General features: G+C 39.9%; 1 protein-coding gene and 1 long non-coding RNA gene across 3 annotated transcripts in view; one reads left to right on the plus strand and one right to left on the minus strand.

Moving 5' to 3' along the window:
• Positions 1-13,559, minus strand: part of PRKD1 (protein kinase D1) — a 143,714-nt gene extending 130,155 nt beyond the window's left edge. The window contains exon 1 of one of the 2 annotated variants that reach the window (XM_087747100.1): positions 13,006-13,559. In XM_087747100.1, the coding sequence (XP_087603226.1) occupies positions 13,006-13,194 (189 nt within the window). In that variant the 5' untranslated portion in view covers positions 13,195-13,559. The remainder of the gene's footprint in view (positions 1-13,005) is intronic. The other variant, XM_087747101.1, reaches the window with a different exon arrangement.
• A 2,144-nt stretch (positions 13,560-15,703) lies between these two features.
• LOC148056797 (uncharacterized) lies at positions 15,704-20,407 on the plus strand. Its single transcript, XR_015702214.1, has 3 exons — positions 15,704-16,242; positions 18,649-18,793; positions 19,815-20,407. It is a non-coding gene; the product is annotated as an uncharacterized LOC148056797 (long non-coding RNA).
• Positions 20,408-21,106: the final 699 nt, after the last annotated feature.

A 21,106-nucleotide genomic window follows, 5' to 3' on the forward strand; every position in this document is an offset into this window, starting at 1 on the left:
ATATACGGAAACAAAGGGCAACTTCTTTGTACCAGAAGAAACAACTGCAGGATTAGCACACAAAATATGAGTATTCAAACCAAGAATTCATTCACAGAATTCTTACAAGACTTTGATGGTCAGAAAGATATCTAGAAGCATATTTTACACTCCATAAAAATTTCTCATACAATTTAAAACCAATCCTCAATATACATTGTAGTTAATACTACTATAATTCATTGTAATCCTTTTTAATTATTTTCAACTAACAAGTATCTATATAATAACAATCATAATATCCTACCATCTTAGAAACATTCTAAGGATATATTACATAAATATTCATCAATATTTCTGGTTGTATACCCACATCTTTGCCCTGTAAATTCTAAGATTTATCAAAAACCACTTAGTTATAAACTTCTACATATGAAATTCTTAGATATTTTACACAGAGTAAACAATTCTGTTAAGATTACTCATAGCCAAACTCGTGCTTTATTAATATTTAGTCCTCCTCAGTATCAATATGGTGTTCAGAAAAGGAAACTGATATGGTAGGGAATGAAGTGACTTGTTCAGTGGCATCCATGGCCAGCAGAAGTCAGAGAAATGATCAAATACACGTTTCCCAGATTCAGCATTTTCTGTATCCCTTAATACCAAAGTTTGTAAAGCCAGCACAGTAATGCATTTCAATATAGCTGAAGATGCAAACTTCAAAACGTTAACTTACATTTATAATTCTAATACAAAAAAAATTATTTCCTCAATACAGACAAAATAATGTGTGTGTAGAGAAAGCAAAATTTCTCTCATAATGCTACATTCACATACATAAGCAATTCTTTATATGTCTAGAGAAAGAATAAAATAAATTATGCTAATTTAAATCTTCATGTCCTTTCAAATTGTTGCAGAGCTGGTTGATCATTTAATTCGTGAGGATGTGAATGCCAACTTTGGAATCAAATAATAACAGTAGCCTCTCTCTTGTTATATAATGATTTTTGTTGTTTTCAGAACCTCCCTCTTGTACTGCTAAATAAAGGGGGAAAAATGGTGACATTACTACTTAAAAATTGATTTCTTAACAGAAAAAATATGCTTCCTAAATTAAAGGTAAATGATGCAGCTTCACTTATCAGCAATGTATGAGATACATCCAGTGTTTTAGTGAGACCCATGAAGGAGTTTTTTCCTTCAGGTCTTTTCCTGAGGCATCTCCAAATACATTCTAGCAAGTTTCTACATATTGATTATTTACCTCTCAAATAAGGAAGCAGACATTTGCCAACCTTATAAACTGACCATGTAAAGTTTTTTGTTCTTAGGCCATCTTTGAACAAACAGGTCTGATTTTCAGTAGCTTTGAAAGTTCAGAAATTCTTGTTTCACACTTTAGTCTTCAAAGGGGATTTCATCCTTATTCTCTAATCTAGGTTACACCCAAAAAAAAGTGAAACCTGCCAAACTGTCAGTAAAACTGCCACAAATCTTTTTTTCCTTTTGTAACAATGTAAAGCACTTACTTCTGGGTAAACCAAGGTATTTAACAAAATTATGTGACCACAGTACGAAACATTATACAAGCCATACAGTACTCTGAATTGTCACCAAAATGTTAACATTCTTAAAATTTAAGCATACAATTGCACATACAATTATGAACATGCACTGCATGTTAAGATATGTTGAACAATCAGCAGCAAAATTTTAGCTTAGACTGTATGCCCTAAGTTTACTCAGTGGCTGTCTATCAGTCCAGGATATTAACTTTAGATGCCTAAATTACATAATGTGACCATCTGATAAGAGCCTGTTAAGAAGCATAGGAAAAATGAGCAAAGAGGGAGGGAAAACAAGAAGTAATACGACAAACATTAACTTCAGCTTTGCCTTAACCTTGGCCTTCCCTCTAAGCCCTAACAGCAAGCTGGGGTCTAAATAATGCATCATTTTTCCTGGAGAACATCTCTAACATGCACATGTCCTCACTGTGAAGACATACAAATCAAGCATGTCCTCATCAGCTCACTTCTCAAGCAGTATATAGTCTTCCTTCCTTGAAAAATTACACATTGTTCCACTTAAAACAATCTTTGCAGCAGATGGGTGCAGTATTTCATTTTATCATTCCTTCCTTTCATCTCTGCACAGACTGACCCTTCACCGTTCCACAAGCACAGGTAACTCAGCAGGCCCCTCCCCTACAGAACAATTTTTTATTTCTAACCCATAAGATTTGAGGCCTTTATTTCATATTGAAAGGGCTGGTGGTTTTTACTAACCATTTTTGCTAACCACAGGTTTCCATGAGGAACTTCTGTGCTTTTGCCCACAACCTAAGATGGATTTCTCATATGGTTTTCTTCAAAGATACTGCTGATAAACTGCGGGTTTTAATGCTGAGATATCGTTCCACATGGTTTACGATATGGTATAATAACCAGCTGCCCAGCACACCTCGACTGCTAAGTATTGAAGGCAGGTACTTCTTTCCCGTACACAACATAACATATAATAAGGCTCTATCATAACCCAGGCTGCTTAATCTCTATTAGGCATTAATGCAACAAATGTACACACATAAGCATGAAGAATTTAAAAGCACTGTTAGAAATAGCTTTTCCAGCTGTCTTCTACCTCATATTTTGTAGGTATATTTAACTATCCGATAACCACTCTTTTTGCTTTACAGTCCCCTCTTTAAATACACCAGGTGATCTCATACAAAGCATCATGGTGACTACTTCAATGTGCCACCTTAATAGTTATATTCTCAAAGATACGGTTAATGCCTTTTATAAGCATATTACTGTCAAGATTAATGATTTTAATTCTTTTTCCAGAGACGAACAAGAGGCTACAGGTGTAACACAAAGCATGAAGAGGAAAAACATGGATTGATTAAATCCATATATAGGTTGTGTCAACTCCTGAACTAATTTTAGCTGTATCCTACAGGGGAATGCCACTACTTTAACTTGAATATTAGCCTAATGATGCCAAACTGCATCCTCTGAGAATCACAGAAACATCAGAACCTCTGGTAGTTATCTAGTCTGACTTTTCACTTACGGCCTGCCTATCTCCAACACAAGGTTTTGTTTACCCAACTCCAAAAACAAAGGATGAAGTTTCCATTACCTTTCTGGGTACCTGTTCCAGTACTGCATTACTCTCCTAGCAAAGAAGTTTTTCCTAGTGTCCAATCGGAATCTCTTTCAAACCACAATTTGCAGTTACTGCTCTTTGGCTCACCCTCTGTCACCAGCTAGAAGAGTTTGGCTCCATCACCTTCCTAACTCCCCTTAAAGAACTTACTTAGTTCACATCAAGAACAAATTCAGCACCAGAATGCAGCTCAGAACCTCCTCGGTTCTGTGACAGTTGCCAAATGAAAGACATCAAATGGAAGGAAGAAAGAGGAGGTTGACATTGGATGATCATTTAACCTAGATTCTCCTGGCCAAGTTCAGATGGCATGAGAACAAAAAGCATGACCATAAACACAGACTGAAGATAGACTAGAGATGTTTCTAGATGTAGAGCACAAATATTTATTTTCCAAATTGTTTGATTTTACCATATTTTCTGCCTAACAATCTGTTAGCTCGTTACCTGAACTCTTTCTGCTACAATGACTTATCAAGCTTCTTGTGACAAACAGGCCAGCAGACATACTGTTATATGAGAAGGATAACATACAGACAGCAAAGTTTAATTTTCCTTGGGAAATGAGGATAAAAACAGAGAGTCTAGAATCAAGACATCCTCTCCCTTAATCTAATCCCCCCACCCCCACACAAACACACAGGCTTTTACCAGATTGTTTCAACTTTCACTCCACTTCTTCCCCCCCCCCCCCCCCAATTTTTTGTGTAGGTCAGCCAGCTCTTTGGGAAAAAACGCAGTGAAAACTATGTGGCTTTGGAACGGGACAGACTCCCATTCATATTCTACATATTTTGCTGCATCCCTTCTTTTTAGAGGTATAATAAATATACCAGAACAAACGCATAAGTTCCCACATATTGCAAATATCCGAAAGGTTGCATTTTATGATTTTAGTGTACAATTTTCCCACTTTCCTAGATGTAGTTGATTTTGGGTGGCAATATGAAATCCTCAGACAGATCAGCACTTACATTAGCACACCTAGAGTTACATCATGTAAGCAGACAGCAAACCTGTAATGCAACACTTTAAAGCTGATGCAGAGGGGGACCGAACTCCAGAGCGAAATGGAAGAGTTATTACAGCTAGACTGAAAACAGTGTTGATGACTGTCCTCCTTATCAGTGGGGTTTCCTTCACCCCATCCCATGGATCAAAACCACAATTTAATAAGTTTAAATCACATAAACAATCCTTTGTGGCCCAAGGATCTGTGGGGCTTTCAGGACTGTTTCAGTCTGAACAAAGACCCTAGCCTAGCATCCATAAATTACATAAGGACCTACATTACATAATTTATGGTGCTACAAAGAGAGAGCCCATGGTATACTTCACCATTGTGGTCCACATACATTAGTAATTTCTATTTTTATGTAAAAGGATTTCTCAGGTGGTAGGAAAAAGATAAGGCACTATCAAAGTTGCTGCTTTTAAGGACAAGCATCTTCTAGGCAAATTGCCTCCTAGCCAGAATGTTGCTCCCAGTCCCAGCTGTGTCTTGTCTGTGCTTTTGCAACTGACAAGATGCTAACAAAAACTATTTCTAACACTTGAAAAAAAAAAAGGAATTTCTCAAGGTTGACTTTTTTTTTTTTTATAACTTGAAGAGAGAAGAAACAGAACATGCTTTCAGACTGCACAGGATACGTTCAGACACGGTTCTTCTGAAGCGTACAAGATACAGGTTTAGAGCTGGCAACTGTGGTCATGGTTTGCAGCTTCTCTTTGTAGACCTTCGTACACCTTGTGCTTAAAATTACATTGGAAAGACCTTTTTATGCCAACCGCTAATAAAAGCCTCTAAATGCTTCTTTTCTTAGGAAACAGCCAAGATCCAGACTAGATGAAGTACATTCACATTTCTTACTTTTTTAAAAAAGAATAAAAATTGATATTTGATAAATTTTGATCAAAATAACCAACTATGTTCTAGCTTTAATGTCATAACACTGTTTCTGAGCTGATTCTGACTGCAGAAGAGGCACACACAGCAGGCTATGGCTATGTAAGAGAGTCAATCACAACAGCATTATACATTTTGCATGGTGGGAGAAGTGAAAGCTTACCTCTTCACCAAGTTTTCCTCAGCTGAAGAAGAAAACAGAATTACAAGGAACGAGCAAAAGGAACCCACAAATACATGGAGGAAGAGAAAGTAAAAGGCAGTGATATACACTGAAATTTATGTCTAACTTTATGTCTATACATGTATCACTGTAATATGTCCACACTATTACCTCTACATTATAGTGTGATAGACTACCCTGCCTTTCTAACCTTCACACGTTGTTCCAGTGGATAAAACTAGAAGAGGATTTAGAAAGCAAAAATCTGCTTCATGAAGTAGCTGACTTGAAGTGCATACTTCAAGGTTTCATACTTTAGAAGTTCAAAGACAGATATGTACAAGTTATTTTAATCTTATACACAGTTTTTGAGTGACATCAAGTCTGTCATCATCTTAGACTGTTACATGGATAGAAATATTTAAAAAGAAAGAATAGTCCCAAAAAGCAAGAGATCATTTAGCACTACTGAAAATCTTGTATGAGGAAGAAGAAAGTTGAAATCCTGTGAAAAAAATCTGTTTTGACCTGCAAAATCCTGGACATTCATAGGGACGCCACAAGCCAGGAGAATGTAAACAAAGGTGATGTCCAGGTAGAGCACTGAGAAGTTTATGCTGGGCTTCCTAGCTTACCCCAGTGAGCGCCCCACCAGCCAAGCACAGAAAGGCATTATTGCATCAAAAGTCTCCTCTCACAAAGTAGTAAGGCACAATGAATGCAACATGTATCAAAAGAAAATCACTGTCAAGGCTGGGGTAAAAGGTATCTCAACAAAACGGTGATTTTTTTTCTCTTTTAATTCTCCCACATTATCTTGGAGTTAATGAGACATGATAACAAAATTCAGGTAGCCTTTCTAGCAGAACCTCTACGATCAGCCCTGTGTAAGAGACACTGAAGTCTGACACTGAAAAATGAAATGAGTATTTTACTGGAACACACCCTAAGGCAAATTTCAAATCTATCCCAGAACTGACAAATTGACATTATGCAAGAAGCATACAGTAGCTACAGTAGAAACAATTTGAAAGAGAAGTCCTCCTCCAAGCAGCAAGAGCCAAATACAAGTCAATTGCTAGCACTGACTAAAGACACATATACAGCAACACTGCTGTATGGGGAGGATTAATCAAATATTTCTAGAGAATAGATCAACCTGTGGCACACGCTTCTGAATATAGAAGCAGAAGCAAAATGTTTCCTAACAGGTGCAGAGCATTTAGAAATCTGCACTAAGCAGCTAAAATGAATTCACCTACACTTTGGATAAACACTTGGGAGAGAGATTTAATTTATATAGATAACTGCATCTGTATAACTGCAGCCATATTACATAATGTCAACATAAACTGGTCTGATGTCAACCAGAGGGCAAAGTCAAGAAGTTAGTGATGGCCTATAGCATTGTACAAAAATAATTTTAAAACCCTACAAACAATACATGTGCTTATCACAGGTTACTTGAGATAGACAACACTCGGTCTCACTGTACTTAATTTGTCTTTATCATTTGTAATTTTTAATTTCATATAGCCATATCTTAAAAATTCCACAGATGTCCTTAAAATAATTGCTAGCATAGAGTCACTAAAAAAAAAAACCACCACCAAACATACATTTGGCAAAAGTTTTTAATCAAAATAGTTTCATATACAAAATACAGTAAAAATAAGAAACCAAAGTAAAAATACACAGACTTCAAGAAGCATGCTTGTTTCCTTGCAGGTAAGCATGGTATAACACACATGGTAACCACACAGCCAGATTTCTCTGAATACATTAAAAAAAAAAAAAAACAAAAACAACTAGCTAAGAAGATCAAATAGTTTTGGATTTTTGTGAGGGATTTCCAGAAATCATGGGAAAATACCTGTGGACAAAGTCTGCACAAATCCATACATGGATTTCACACATACTAGGTGTTTCACACACAATCCACAGCACAAATCACCTGTGTACAACCAGTAAACCCACTGCACCTTCAGGACACACTGGGCTTACTGTGCGTTCCCAGATCATCCTTGTGGTTTATGCCCAGTAAGTCTTGTTTCAGACAGATAGTCAGACATCAGGTATTGCAAATTCACTGAGCACGTCATACAAATGATTTTTAAAAAGTAGAAGATGAATAAGCATTATGGAAATTATATATTTCCTGGCAGAACCATCAGCAGGACTAACAGAAGATCAACACAAGACTCCTTTAAAAATTAAAACGTCAACTGCTTTGGTTACAAGCCTGTCCTCTATCCAAAGCTCCATCTTATTTCTTATTCTGTGAGAATTCATTTGATAGCCTTTAATCTTTAGCAAGGAATTTCTCAAATGCTGTAGATAAGTTTGTGGCATTAGACCGATTTTCCTCATCTGGATCACTGACAGGATAGATAACAAGAGTTAGCATTTCTTAAAAATGCCACAGTTTCTTTAAACAAATTCTGACTGACTTCCTTTCATCAAAGTTATGCTTTTCCTAGCGTTTTCTCACACATGCTCCAAAAGTAATTTTAACTAATCTACAAACTACTGTCACATACACTGACTTACAGTTTCCAGGGTGGAGAATAATTATGTAAAGTCAATAAAACATTAAACAGTAAACATCAAAAGTCTCACTGGCATTTATAAGGGTGAGATTATTGGAAAAGTACTTTCACTTTGGAATATTTTTATATGCATGACAAAGCACCTCGCATTCCTCAAACAAAATTTAACAACTTGAGTGTTTTCACAACACAAACACAAGGAAGCATTCTATCCAAAGAAAGACTCACTTCAGGGAAGAAAGTTTAATATTTTGTTAACGGTGTACACCAGTTAAAGACTCCATGAGAATGTAACTTTAACAGACAAACAGCACATCTCTACTAACTTATCCAGAACATATGAAGGCAGTGACTACAGCCAAAAATGGAGTGAATATATGAAATACCTACATCCATGTGTCTGATTGAAGGTATATGAGTTTTGGTCAGTGTGGTAAAAACCTGTCACAGTTTCTCTTGTTTATCCTGAGGCTAAAAATCTTTCTTTCTAGTATACTATTCATCTTGAGTCCCTATCTCACTCCAGAGGAAATTTTTTCATTACCACCAGGCTCTTGCTTATTTTAGGAGAGTTTGTAGACTGGGAGAGGGGGGAGAAGTACATCATCCATATAAAAAAAAAAACCCACGTTTTCCATAGCTGCTTGAAACCCTTGCAGAAAGGGTTAAACATATTTTCATGTCAACCTTTAGAAAAGCTCCCTTCTTCACTCAGAAACACAGGTTTAGAGATTCCAGCCTGAGAAAACAAAACTAAGCTTATTTTTGTTTTCCTACTCTATTTATTTAAGAATAAGTTAGATTTCAACCAGAAGCACACGTGGATGTATACCTGTTCCTGAACATGTTTGGTTTGATTCTTGGGGACAGATTAGGTACAATAATATTTTTAAAAGGCTCTTGGGTTTGATTTGTGACAATTTTTCTAATTTAACACTGAATACCTTACATAAAGATGAATCTGGGCACTGTATTTCAGCTGCAGTACGCCACTTGAACCACCTTTTTATTACTTTTCTTTTTGTCCTGTCCCCTTCCTGAAATGGCCTGCTTTCTGTTTATTATTTTTTTTTTCCTAGCGTGAAATTTCAGAATTATCCAAACCAGTAAACCATCTACAACACTACTTTTATAGATCAGTCTGAACTACACCACAGCCTGTGAAGATCAAATTTTGTTTCTTGTATTTCTTGTTTGTGTTTCCTATTCCTTGCAACTTCTCTGCCTTCAAATGCTGAGGCCTAGCCAACATCTGATCTTAACAGCTGACCTAAGGGCTATTTTATAAAACCCATGTTCTGAAGTCAAATAATGTCGCATCAAATATTTACTTGAGAACTCAAAGTTTTCAAAACTTGGCAATGCCACTACAGTAGCCCAACACATCGTATGCGAGGTATAACAATGACAAATTTCAACAAACATAAAATATAAATAATAACTAGTTTCTCCTTTGTATTAAAACTGTATGAATTTGTATAAAAAATTGTATAAAGATTCCTTCCTTTGTCTTTTACTAGTGAAAAGAAAAAGTCTTTGGTAACATGATCATTCCAGACAATTAAAAATACGCCACATTCCTACTTAGTGTGCTTCGTATTACACTTTTGCCCTACGGAAGTGGTTCTATTGTGTGCAGCTAACCCAAAAAGGGCAATAATTCAAACTATTTATCTTCACAAAACAAAGATTGTATTTTACAATATCCTCCCGCTGTTCTTGTGGGGGAGTCAGCCTAGAAGTCAAACACTGACACACATTTTGCAGTTGATCCTCATTTCTTGTCAACCACATCATCACTTAAATGCTAAAATTCCATTTCAACTGAAGAAAAAGTAACTCGACATAACAAGTCTCAAGTTTTCACGTCACTGGTTCCAAGAAAGACAAACAAAGCACACAAACTCAAAGGAACCAAATTTCGTTGTCTTGAGAGCAGTTCTTAACAGATTTAAATGTGCTTGAATTTATGCCTGAAACTGGTACGTACCATTTCATCTTCAGATTTGTTCAGAAAGTTTCCATACAACTATCTCAGGATGAAATTCCTGAAAGAATGCCTCCCATAGACCATGGAGGAAAAAAACCACACTTTGCTCATTCCTTTTTTGACATCATATACATTAGATTGTTAATGTAATTATACTCCCTACCAAAAATTAGAAAACATAACCTTTGCACTTCAGATGCTGTTTAAAGTCCACTAGCATAAATATATGCAAATACACGTTTATATCAAAATATAAACTTCTAAATTATACATAGCAATAACAGTTTTATATATGTGCATGCACATGTATATTCTATATTATGTATATATAAAACCACCATATAAAGATACAGAGATATGGTGGTTTTATACATATGTACACACATGCATACATAAATACATATACACACACATCCCCTCTATATTAACATCCTACTCAGGCCTGTGTATGCTCCACCCTGCACACTCTGAGAACCTTAGGTCAATTTAGCATTAATTTTGAGTAGCACTAAATTAAGTTGGTGTATAACACCGTGCAGAATAAGGGTCATAAATACCTTGACTCAGGTATACCCACATTACCATGGAAGAGGCTTTCTATAAACAGCTCATCCGACACTAATACTGAAGAGAATTCAGCACAATCCTAAAAATAAAGTTGTGTACAAGAGGACTGCTTAAATATTTAACAGCACACCAGATAGACAGAGTTGATTTCAGCAGTCTAACATGACAGCCAAAAAAAAAAAAAAAAAAAAATCACATCTTCTCATCCTTACATACTGCTTAAACAATCCAGACAAAACAGAGGCTTTGGGAGAAAACTGTTACCTGGTAGGCCACTACTTTACAGGCCCAAAGAAACTTGAAAATAGTGTGAGATTTCAATAAAATATTCTTTACTGTATAGTCTCCTGCTTTATTATGATAAGCAAAATACATCTTTCTCATAAAATCAAGAGTAAGCAATGCTTCAAATCATTTAAGAGAAAAATCATCAACCTACAACACAGAAAAAGTTACCTCATAACAGTTCTAGATGCTACGTAATTTTTTTGAAAAGAGGGTCTCCACCAGTATGCCAAGTAACTTTGTATATGCAAACTATCCCATCATGTTTAGTGAAATGATGTGTGTTAGTGAAGTCATATATACAGACATACTTGCAGGTTTAAGCTTAAAACAGCGATTCTGAGGACTAAATAACACACAAATTAATCCACAGAGTGGAGGAGGTAGAGGCCACCACCTGGGGAGAAAAAAAAAAAAAAAAGAAAAAAAACACAAAGCCTGTCTGTCTTCCAGTTTTCCCCTTCTTTCAGCCACTTCCTTCTCAACAGCCTTGGAAAAGCAGACATTTGGGCTCTGAGAAACGGTGACTAGAAGAAAGTTCCTCATTCAAGTGTGCTCTGTAAAGAGGCAGCTAAATGATTCTCTCTTATGTAGCCAGGAAAACGCAACGAATTAAAAGTGTTCAAAATTTCTATGTCAGTACTTACTCAAAAAAGTCTGACTCTTTGAGCACAAGCCAACACATTTAGTTTTCTTTAGACAATGGTACATTGTTAGGAAATTAGGATTAGACTCAAGTTTATAGTAAACCCATGAACTTAATAAGCTACTCAAGCACAAAAATATAAACAATGCATGCAACAATCTTAACTTTTCCATTATTGCTAGCACAATAACTTATGAATGGTGAAATATTAAAAGTATTTGTTTCGATATATATATGACCAAGTATCAAGTTTTGGCCTACACTGAAAGCAAATATGGTAATGTTAAACAAAAGGGTACACCTTTCCTCAGAACTGAATTTAATAAAGCAGGTAACCATTTCTTAAACTAAGAAAAATACAAAATTTAGCAATGAAGATGCATATTTCAAACTTTTTTTGCAAACACTTCATTAGTCGCTCATCAAAAAAACGGAAATTCCGCTATTTAGTGAAGTTCGGATTGATGGGATCTACAAACAGACATAAGGCAAAGCTATCAACTTAAAAAAAAAAAAAAAATCCCTGCCTGCAATTATTTTACCCGAGTAAAAACAAGGGGGGGGAAAAAAGACCAACTTTTTCCATTATAACCATCCCGAATATTTAGTCTTTTTTTTTTTTTTTAATCCTTTGCAACCACTATGATACTTTTATGTGGGTCTTTCATACAACACACACTGATAACGTAAAACTTTATTTTAATATGCAACATGATTATTAAAGCACAAAAATCAGAAAAGGCAAAGGACAGGGGAGGTTCAGATGCAAGCGAGGTGGATTTTAGCGTGTTGCGCGAATTCTACCAGAGCCCTGGTGAGCTGTGCCTGGCGATGCTACCGTTTCAGCGGAGCAGCGGCGAGTGCCACCCCCGCGGGCGGTGCCACCTCTGCTCCCCGGGGCCCTCGCAGCAGCCGGCCAACGCTCCCCACCCTCCCGCCGAGTGACCCACCGCCGCCCGCAGCAGCTGCCAGCGAGGGCTGACTCAGTCCCCTCCTGCGCCGCGGCCACCTGCCAGCTCCCGGGGCCGGCACCCAGCGCCAGCCTGCACCGCGGACCCCTCTCCCCCGGCGCAGCGCCCACCCCCGCCGCCTGCCACCGTCCCGCGGGCAGGCGGGACCGGGGGCGTTGCGGTGAGCCCCGGCTCACGGCTCCGCCGGGCCGCCCGCCACGGGCGAAGGCGTGCGGAGCGCTGCGCGGCGCTTTGAATCCTGGGCTCTCGGGGTTGGTTTTTCCTTGTTGTTGTTCGCTTTTTTTTTTTTTTTTTTTTTTAGTGGAAAGTTTCCTCTCCCAGCAGAGGCCGGGACAACGCGCAAACTGCCCCAGGGCGCCGCGCTGCCATCACAGCTGACAGGTTTCTGCCTCCCCGCCTCCTTCCGCAGCATTAAAAAGCAGGCAGATAGATCCGGCTGGAGTTTGTTTTTAAGAACAGCTATTAGTACAGCTAATTGCATCCACTGCCAACAAAATAAAAGTCAAGCTCGCATGCGAGCATCCCGCACGGAGCCTCCTCGGCACCGGGGCTGGGGGGGGCGGCAGAGGAAGAGCCGGGGGCCGGGGTGAGGGAAGCCGGGCCGGCGGCAGAGGAGGAGAGGCGCAGGAAAGTTGCGATCGGTCTCGTTAGCCCCGGGCCGAGCCGCCGGGAGGCCGGGGAGAGGAAAGTTCACAGCCACCAACAGCGCCCGCGGGCAGCGGGTCCGGGGGGTGGCGGGAGGGGGCTCGGTTGGGGGGTTTCTTCTTACCTTCTGGTCGACGATGGAGCAAGCCATTTCCCGGACGTGGGCGAGGCTGAACTCCCCCGAGGAGTCCTGCAGCAGCAGCACCGGCTCTCGGCTCAGCCCGATCTGGAGGTGGAAGGCGACGCCGCCGCCGGCAGCAGCCCCCGGCGGCGGCAGCGGGCTGGGCGGCCGGATCAGCGGAGGGGCGCTCATCGAAAACTTCCCGCCGGAGGCGCCGCCGGAGCCGAGGGGTCAGGGACGGAGGGGGAGAGGCGGGCGCCGCGGCGAAAAGTTTGCGGCCGCCCAGGAGACGACGAGCGAGTGCCCCCGCAAAGTTTCAGGGAAGTCCCGCCGAGCTCCTCCCGGGCGAAAATGGCGAGGGGGGGCGGAGGACCGGGGAGGATGCAGACAGGAAAAGGCGGCGAGAGAGACGCGCAAGGCGAGGGGGGAGCCCGGCCCAGCGCCGCCGAGGTGGTGCCGCCGCTCCGGCTGTTGGCGCTGTGCGGGGGCGGGGCGGGCCGCGCCCTTCGCCGGGACGGGCCCGCAGCCCAGCTGGGCCGGGCCGGGCCGGGGCGAGCCGAGCCGAACCGAACCGAGCCGAGCCGAGCCGAGCCGCGCCGCCACCAAACGGCAGCCGCGTCCTGACAGGCGGCAGGGGCCGACCTCGGCGCCGCGGCCCCTGGGCTGCCCAGCCCACGCGGGGCTGGCTGGTTCCCCCGCGGCGGGGCTTCGCCTCAGCCGTCTCTGGTCTCCCACCCGTCCCGGTCAGTGGGCTGGGGAGAGGAGAGCCTCCCCTTCCCCCGTCACCCCCGTTGGGCAGTACCTCAAAGCCGCCTTCATCCCGCCTCGCCCTGTCCTCTGCGCCCTCCCGGGCCGCAGGTGGAGGCAGAGCCTGAGGAAGAGTGGTGGTTTTCCCTCGCCGGCAGGCAGCACGGTGTCCTCTCCCGGGCAGGGTGGCGGCAGCTGCCCCCGAGGACGGAAAAAAAGTGCCAGGGGAGCGGGGGCTCCGGCCTGACCCCCGCTCTTCTGCCTGGCCCCAGCCGGCCGCTCTGGCCAGCACTGTGCCGCCTCCTCCAGCAGCCTCCGTAGGTTTTGGGGAAGAAACAAGGGACAGCTTTCACCCATCTCTTCTTTAAACCAGGTTTCAGTTTCAGCTACAGTCTGTGCTGGGGAGGAGCTCCCTGCCACCTAAAACCAGGATGAGTTACTCTTCCCAGCTCTCAGGATCGGTGCAAGCCCCATCCGTTTGCACAGGCAGCACCGACAGCAGGCAACGTTTAGTCTTAAAAGTCCATCCCTAATCTCCACTTGGAAATCTGTGAAGGCAATGGAAACATGAACCGTAAATATTTTAGGTACCAATGGAGAAACTCTTAAGCTATATATATGGCACCTGTAAGGATGGTCATACTACATCTATGTTTGTAAGTACAGTGGTTGATCAAATTTACAACCTGTTTCTTTACAAACTGCTTTTTGGACCAAATGTACAGCTGCAGCGTTGTTTCATTTTGATCAGGTGTCTTATTAGGACCCATTTTGCTATTGTCAGCTTGTTTCCCACCTGGGATTTACACACACAGCACCTTACTGTCTATCTAATTTTTGAATCTGTTTGTTCTTTGGTGAATTTTCTTTTGAAATTATTGCATTTTAATCTGCATCTTCTACAGACTACTAAATCTGCTGCAAATGTCAGCACTCTAGAATGAGATGATTACTAGTCCCACTTAGACTTTTCCTTATCACATGAGGAGTAATAATAATTTTCAACCATATTCTTTGGCTTTGCTGTTGAAAATTGTACTTAATTTTGCTGTGGTCTGCAGTATTTCCTTGCGAATTAATCAGTTTCAGTATAGTAGTGTACCCCAGCTATGCTGATTAGCGTTGTGATGGGCTGTTTCCTAACAGCTCCCCGTATACTAGACATTTTGGTGTTTGGATATTTTGGAGCATGTACGTTTATGCTCCCAGGTCAAAGCTTGCTGAGGCGTTATAACTACTGCAAGCTTCCCATGATCCCATGGCCCAGCCAGCTATTCTGTGCAGGAGTCAGCACAGGAGGACTACGAGGTCCATGTGTGAATCTGTCACAGGCCGGGAATGCGAGATCCAGGTGCTGTCCATGAATGGCTGTCATAAGTTCAAATGCAAATGCATGGCCAGAGCCACATCAGTTAGCTGGTGGTAGTTTGTTTCTAAGAAGTGCTGTAGTTCCTACTTCTCCCCTGTTGAAAGAAGCATATTAGAAGATCCTGAAGCCTTGCTTCATTGTTCAGGTGATCCTTGAAGGCAGTAAAGGGTCATAAGTGTCATTAACTACTCTCAGAGTGCCTCTTCCGTACAGCTTGCTGTGGCAAAAGCAGATGTGGCCCTGATCGCAACAGGGGTCCGAGTTGTTCCACATCCTCTACATCCTCTGTGCCGACATGGGCACAAGTTTTTCTTCAAAAAGAAAGATTACAGTATTTTTTAAAAAGTTGTAAGTTGCTGAGTCGTTTGATTAGTATCATCAGCCATGTTGAATACACCTTTGTAACTGGAATAGATGAGGACAGAACTTCTTCAACACTGTGTCAGCCAGTCATATACAGATGCTATTTATAAAAGGATTCGGTGAAATCACATGATGTGATCCTGAGTACAATCTGGCCTGTGGTACTGACTGAAATGTCATCTATTTCATGATCCTTCCAGATGGGAGAATTATTGCACTGATGCCAGGGAAGGGAAAAGACTGTCCACAGCAGTCTGTTCTCTAACCTGTGACCTGATACAGTGTGCATGCCTGGTTGAGCCAATCTGTACATGCACTGTTGGAAAAACCCCTGGAAGTTTAGGTTTCACTGCACCTGTACAGCTCAATTAAGCAGTAGCGCAACTGCCACGTGAACTTACAGGGAAAAAAAATGAGTTTGCCGCTACGTACAGGAAGAGGGCAGTCAGCAGAGGATGTCACTGTAACATCACATTATGCAAACTTTTCCCAGCTGCCCCCAGGGTATAGTTGCTGTACTGTTACTTGTAATTACTCTGTATCACTACAGTATGAAGGGTGGATAGTGGTCTGTGTATGTTCTCATGTATTGTATACTTGACCCTCCACTGAAACTGTTATCTTTCTTTTTCAGCTTACTGCATTGTATAGACAGAATTCTGTTCTATTCCTTGGGAATAAGAATCACCTCCTTCATGAAGTTTTTGTTGCTTTCTGCTTTTCTCCATCTGTGATGTAACTGGTCCTTATTGAACAGCCAGGTATCCATTTATCTTTCTGCTCTTTAACACAAGCAATTATATGATGCCTATGTTTTAATATAAAAAATGCAAGATCAAACATCTAGGAAAGAATAATGCAGGATATGCCTAAGCAATGGAGAATATTCTATAAGGCAGTTTCTTTGACATAGATGGCATTAGTTTTTAGGTCAAAGTTGTTCACCTAAAATTTAGTTCTGATATGTTTACATAGAGAGTAGAACACAGGTGATTATGATGAGATGATTACTACTGGTTTTGTGAGACAGTGGAATATCATATCTGGTTCTGGGATCAGTATTTTGGAAAATAGTTTGCTTGGCAGTATACTCAATAGTATAGTGTATCTTGGCAAGGAGAAAATAATAGGACTAAAGCAGGGAAAGAAGTAAGAAGCAGCAATCTCTGGAAGATGGATACAAAGTGACACTGGAAATAAAGCTCAAATTTTAACCATAAGAATGATTACTCATTAGAATGCAAAAAAAGTGGCAGATAACCTTTTTTATCTTTTCAGCTTCAGACTGAGAGTTTACTCACACGCAAGCTTTTGGACTCAATACAGTGGTAACTTCTTTGTTTCCTAAGGTCAGAGTGGAAGATAGTGGACTTTGTCCATTAGTTATATTCTTAATGGGATCCAAAAAAGGCAGGCAGATTTTGTTGTCTGTGACAGCACACACAAATCCAAGGATGTAAAGATAGTTCTCTTTCTCTTTCCCTTGAAAGAAGTGTATCTTTTCTAGCTCAGAAGGAGGGCATCATCTGTCCTGGAAGAAAGTGAGTTGGCATAAACCCTTTGTTCCTTAGGTCACTTCCACTTGTTCACATCTGCTGGACTCCATAGGTTGTTCCACGCAGAGCAGAGCCTGTGGAAGAGGGTCTTCTCCAAGCCACTGCTGAAGACAACAACAGCTTTTCACCCTTGAAAATTTACCTCCTCAACCTGCAACAACAGATCAAATCTAAAAGTAGGAAAGACACTGTTTGTTGCTGAATCAGGCTAATACCCATTTTTGCATTCTACCACTAAAAATTTTTCTGTTTCCCTCATCTCACACATTCTTGAACCACACACACCTCCAGGCTTACTGCTTTGATCAGGCATCCCAATGCCATTTTTTCAAGCAGTCCAGCTTCTTGGTGTATTGACTTGCATCCAGAGCACAGTCCATTATAAGCTCCAGATCTCTTCCTGCTAAGTAATTATTTTGTTCCTATTTCTGTATATCTGAAGTTGATTATTCCTGCACAGGCATCCTTCATTACACATATCTGTATAGACACCCCTCCTATTTTTCCAGGCCTTTACACCAATTTGTTGAGATCATTTGAATTTGAATCACGACTACTTCCATGGCATTTGCAGTCCATCTCCTTTTTGTATAATCCACAAGTTTAAAAGGTATAGTAATTATTGAGGTCATTAGTAAAGGATTGAATAAAACAGGACAAAGTATAGAATCCCATGGAATTCCATCACACCCATACTCTTTGGGTGTTATTACCCAACTAGTTTTGTGTCAACTTTATATTATTTTCTTCCCAGCCTGATTTGCTCTGTTTGCTCAAAAGAATGGTTTATGAGACTGTGTCAAAAAAACTCATCAGTCAAAATACATCACACCTATTGCTTATGCTCTGTAATAGGAGGAATTGAATTAGTTTGGCATGATTTGTCTTTTACAACAAATCAGTGCTGGTCTGATACTGATTTCATTGTTGTGTTCCAGTGTTTACATGTCTTTATTGTTCTAGACTACTTTCACATGTCAGTAATATCCTAAATACTTTTTTTCTACTCTGAATCTCCCAGTATCACACCCATCCACTAATCTTCAAAGATAAGTATTTATCATTTTGTGGTTGCTTCAGTGAGATATTTAAATAACCTGATATTCTAGGTTTATCAGACACTATTTGGAAAATTATCTATATACTCTATAACTTCTTTTGCCCCCTGCTAGGTTTATTTTTTTCATTGTTACTAACAGTGTTACTGTGCTAGTCACCTGCTTGAAAAAAAGGCATTATGGATGACAGCATTATCTAACATATCTTTTCTGTTGGCAGTGGATCAATATTTCCAGAAGTTACTTTTCATTATATTATGATCTGCGAAATGCAGATAATGTATTGTGTATTCCAACTAACAAACTTGAGCAGAAACCTCAAATTTTACAAGCAGTATCTCTTGCATCTAGATGTGGTTTACATATTCTTTATATAGACTTAGATTTTAACACTGAACTTTCAGCCAAATCTGTTTATGTTAAGAATATGTGAACTTTTCCTGTTGCTACAGTTGAATACTGTGGTATGTGCATTCTTACTAAGCAGCAAAACATACTTTATTAAAGATAGCTCTACAAAAGTGAAACCATTTTTCCTTTCTGCTGTTTTCAGATGCTGAAATGATGTTTAAAGTGGACTGCATGCTCCCATAACTTCTCTCCTGAAGCAGACACCATTGAGGAGGAAGTTCTTTGGTTCAAAAACAGAGCATTGAAAAAAAAAAGATTAACCAAGGAAGAGCGAGAAAGTCAGACTGGTAAATACAATGGAATGAAATTTGGGAAGAAATGTGGAGACTGATGGAAAGTAAAAGGACACTAGAGCTGGAAATGCAAATGTCACTGGACCTGGGATTGGTATTGTGTTAGGGGCTGAACTGTTAAGTTAAATGAAGCTGATATCTGAAATACTGGCAAAATAGTTTTACAGATAAGCTCCTGGGTATTTATTTGGAGAGAAGAAGCAGATGTTAGCTGTAGAACTGGTTAGGGATTTTCTGATGAGCTGCTTTTTTCCATGAGAAGATTATAACATTTTAAGATCTAAATGGTTGATGTGAATACTGTCAGTAAATCTCCCAAATTGTTTTGTTTGTTGTTTTGGTTTTGTTGTTGTTTTGTTTTTAAATGTTTCCAATTGTTGAAATTGCTTCAACATTTCTAAAAGGAAAGTTTTGGAGTATTATCTTCCATGACTTTCTGCGAAATGTTTTAGATAATTAGGACAAAACATTTAAAACATTAAACTTAAAAATTCAAAGCTCAAGTTTAAAAATCTGAGACAACTCAATGTAGTATTTTTTATAAACGGATCACAAAAAAAATCAGATTTTTTAATTTTGAAATATCTTAGGAATACAAGTTAAAATCTGATTTAGGCTGGCAAAACTGTTTTCAGCCTATGTAAGGCCTCTCTCTGGGCAAACTGACCATGGACATACAAGGTAGATTAACATTAAAATAGGTTCTGAAAGATTTCAGGATAAAGCTTTCTTATGTCAAACTTCTGCATACTTCATTTCTTTCCTTTGAGCAAAAAGCCTGCTGGTTTGGGATGGAAGAGGCTTTTTGGTGTTTTTTTTTCTGTGTTCCAAACTGACCTCACTATACTTGAAAAATTCTGGGATAGGACAGGCTCCATTTATCCCAAAGTATGCTTTGAAGATGTTTGTTGTGGCTTGACGATAGAATAACTGATGCATTCAGATAAGCATGAGTATCTTGGCATTGCTTGTGCATATTTGTGCAAATTGTCCTCACTAGCTCTCTGGTTCTTAGGAGCATGGTACTTCCGGAACAAGGCCGTCGTTGCTGCTTAAAACTGCTGAGAGACATGCTTCCCATTCTGAGGATACGGGAAATGAAGTAGTCATTGTACCTTAAAGGAAGACACAGCACAGGTTTTATTCAGCAATTTCTTAATGCTACTTCTTAGATGATTTCTGCATAGTGTATTCTGTGTGAAGGACACTTCTTTATCGCTTACGTAGCACCATTTCAGCAAACAGTCTCCTGAATGTCACTGTCATACAATTCTACTGAATTCTGGGCTGCAATGACCTGAAATTTCTAGGTCTGAGAGCCAGACTTTGTAATAGTATATAACAGCTGTTTCCTCTTCAGAAATGATTACATGATTTTCACGATTTAGCTGGGGAGAATTTTCAACAAGCAGCTAGTATGTTTGCTACATTTTGGTAATTTTCTTGAAACTAGATTGATAATTCAGTTAGTAAAATATGTACGCTACTGAAAATCAGTTATACTGTATTTTAGTTAAATTTGGTTTTTATTACAGCCAAGTTCTTGAAGTACTGTTCACTTATTAATACATACAGGCGTAACTGATTTACAAACTTTGTTCTTTTACACATCAGGAACCTGTTATATTGTTACTTAACACTAATATTTTTGTGGCTGCTGTCCAGGACTCCATGTCATTTCCACTGAAATTCTTTGGCAGTTCAAAAAATAATCCAGGTCCTGGGAATGAGAGTACTGCCCATGCAGAATCAGATACATATGTTGTAATTTATGCATGATTTTGACCTGTAGGAATGGGTGTTACTATTTCTGTGAGCAGACACAGCCTAAAGAAAGAGGTATAAGTTGTTAACTATCCATCAACAGTTGTCTCCAAAGCTTATGGGACACGTCAAAGTAGAGAACATTCAGAGTGGCCAAGGGTATGTAAAGATGGCAGAGTCTTAGTTGTGATCTAAGCAATGTCTGATAGTATGGAAAGGATACAGGTTTACAGGCAGTTTTAAAATGGAGCTAGAAATTTATCTAGGAGATAGATATTTCTGAAATGACTACTGACTTTCTACTCCAGTATTTAAAAAGATGCTAACTGAGCTTGTCAGACTGGTTCGTCCCATTACTAGTTTTACCATACTTTTATGTGGTTTGATATTTTTATCCACAAAATTTGGTGTACAATATAATTTGAATAAATTAAGTTATGGTTAACCTCAATTATTTAATGATTGCTGCATGAATGCTAAGACCACATACAGGCCCAGGTAATACTTAGGTGGGATTATTGAGACAACAGATATAAGACAAAC

The sequence above is a fragment of the Nipponia nippon genome, unplaced genomic scaffold, assembly GCF_047370975.1.
Source record: "Nipponia nippon isolate SJK-2023a ecotype South Korea unplaced genomic scaffold, ASM4737097v1 scaffold_11, whole genome shotgun sequence".
NCBI classification, from domain to species: Eukaryota; Metazoa; Chordata; class Aves; order Pelecaniformes; family Threskiornithidae; genus Nipponia; species Nipponia nippon.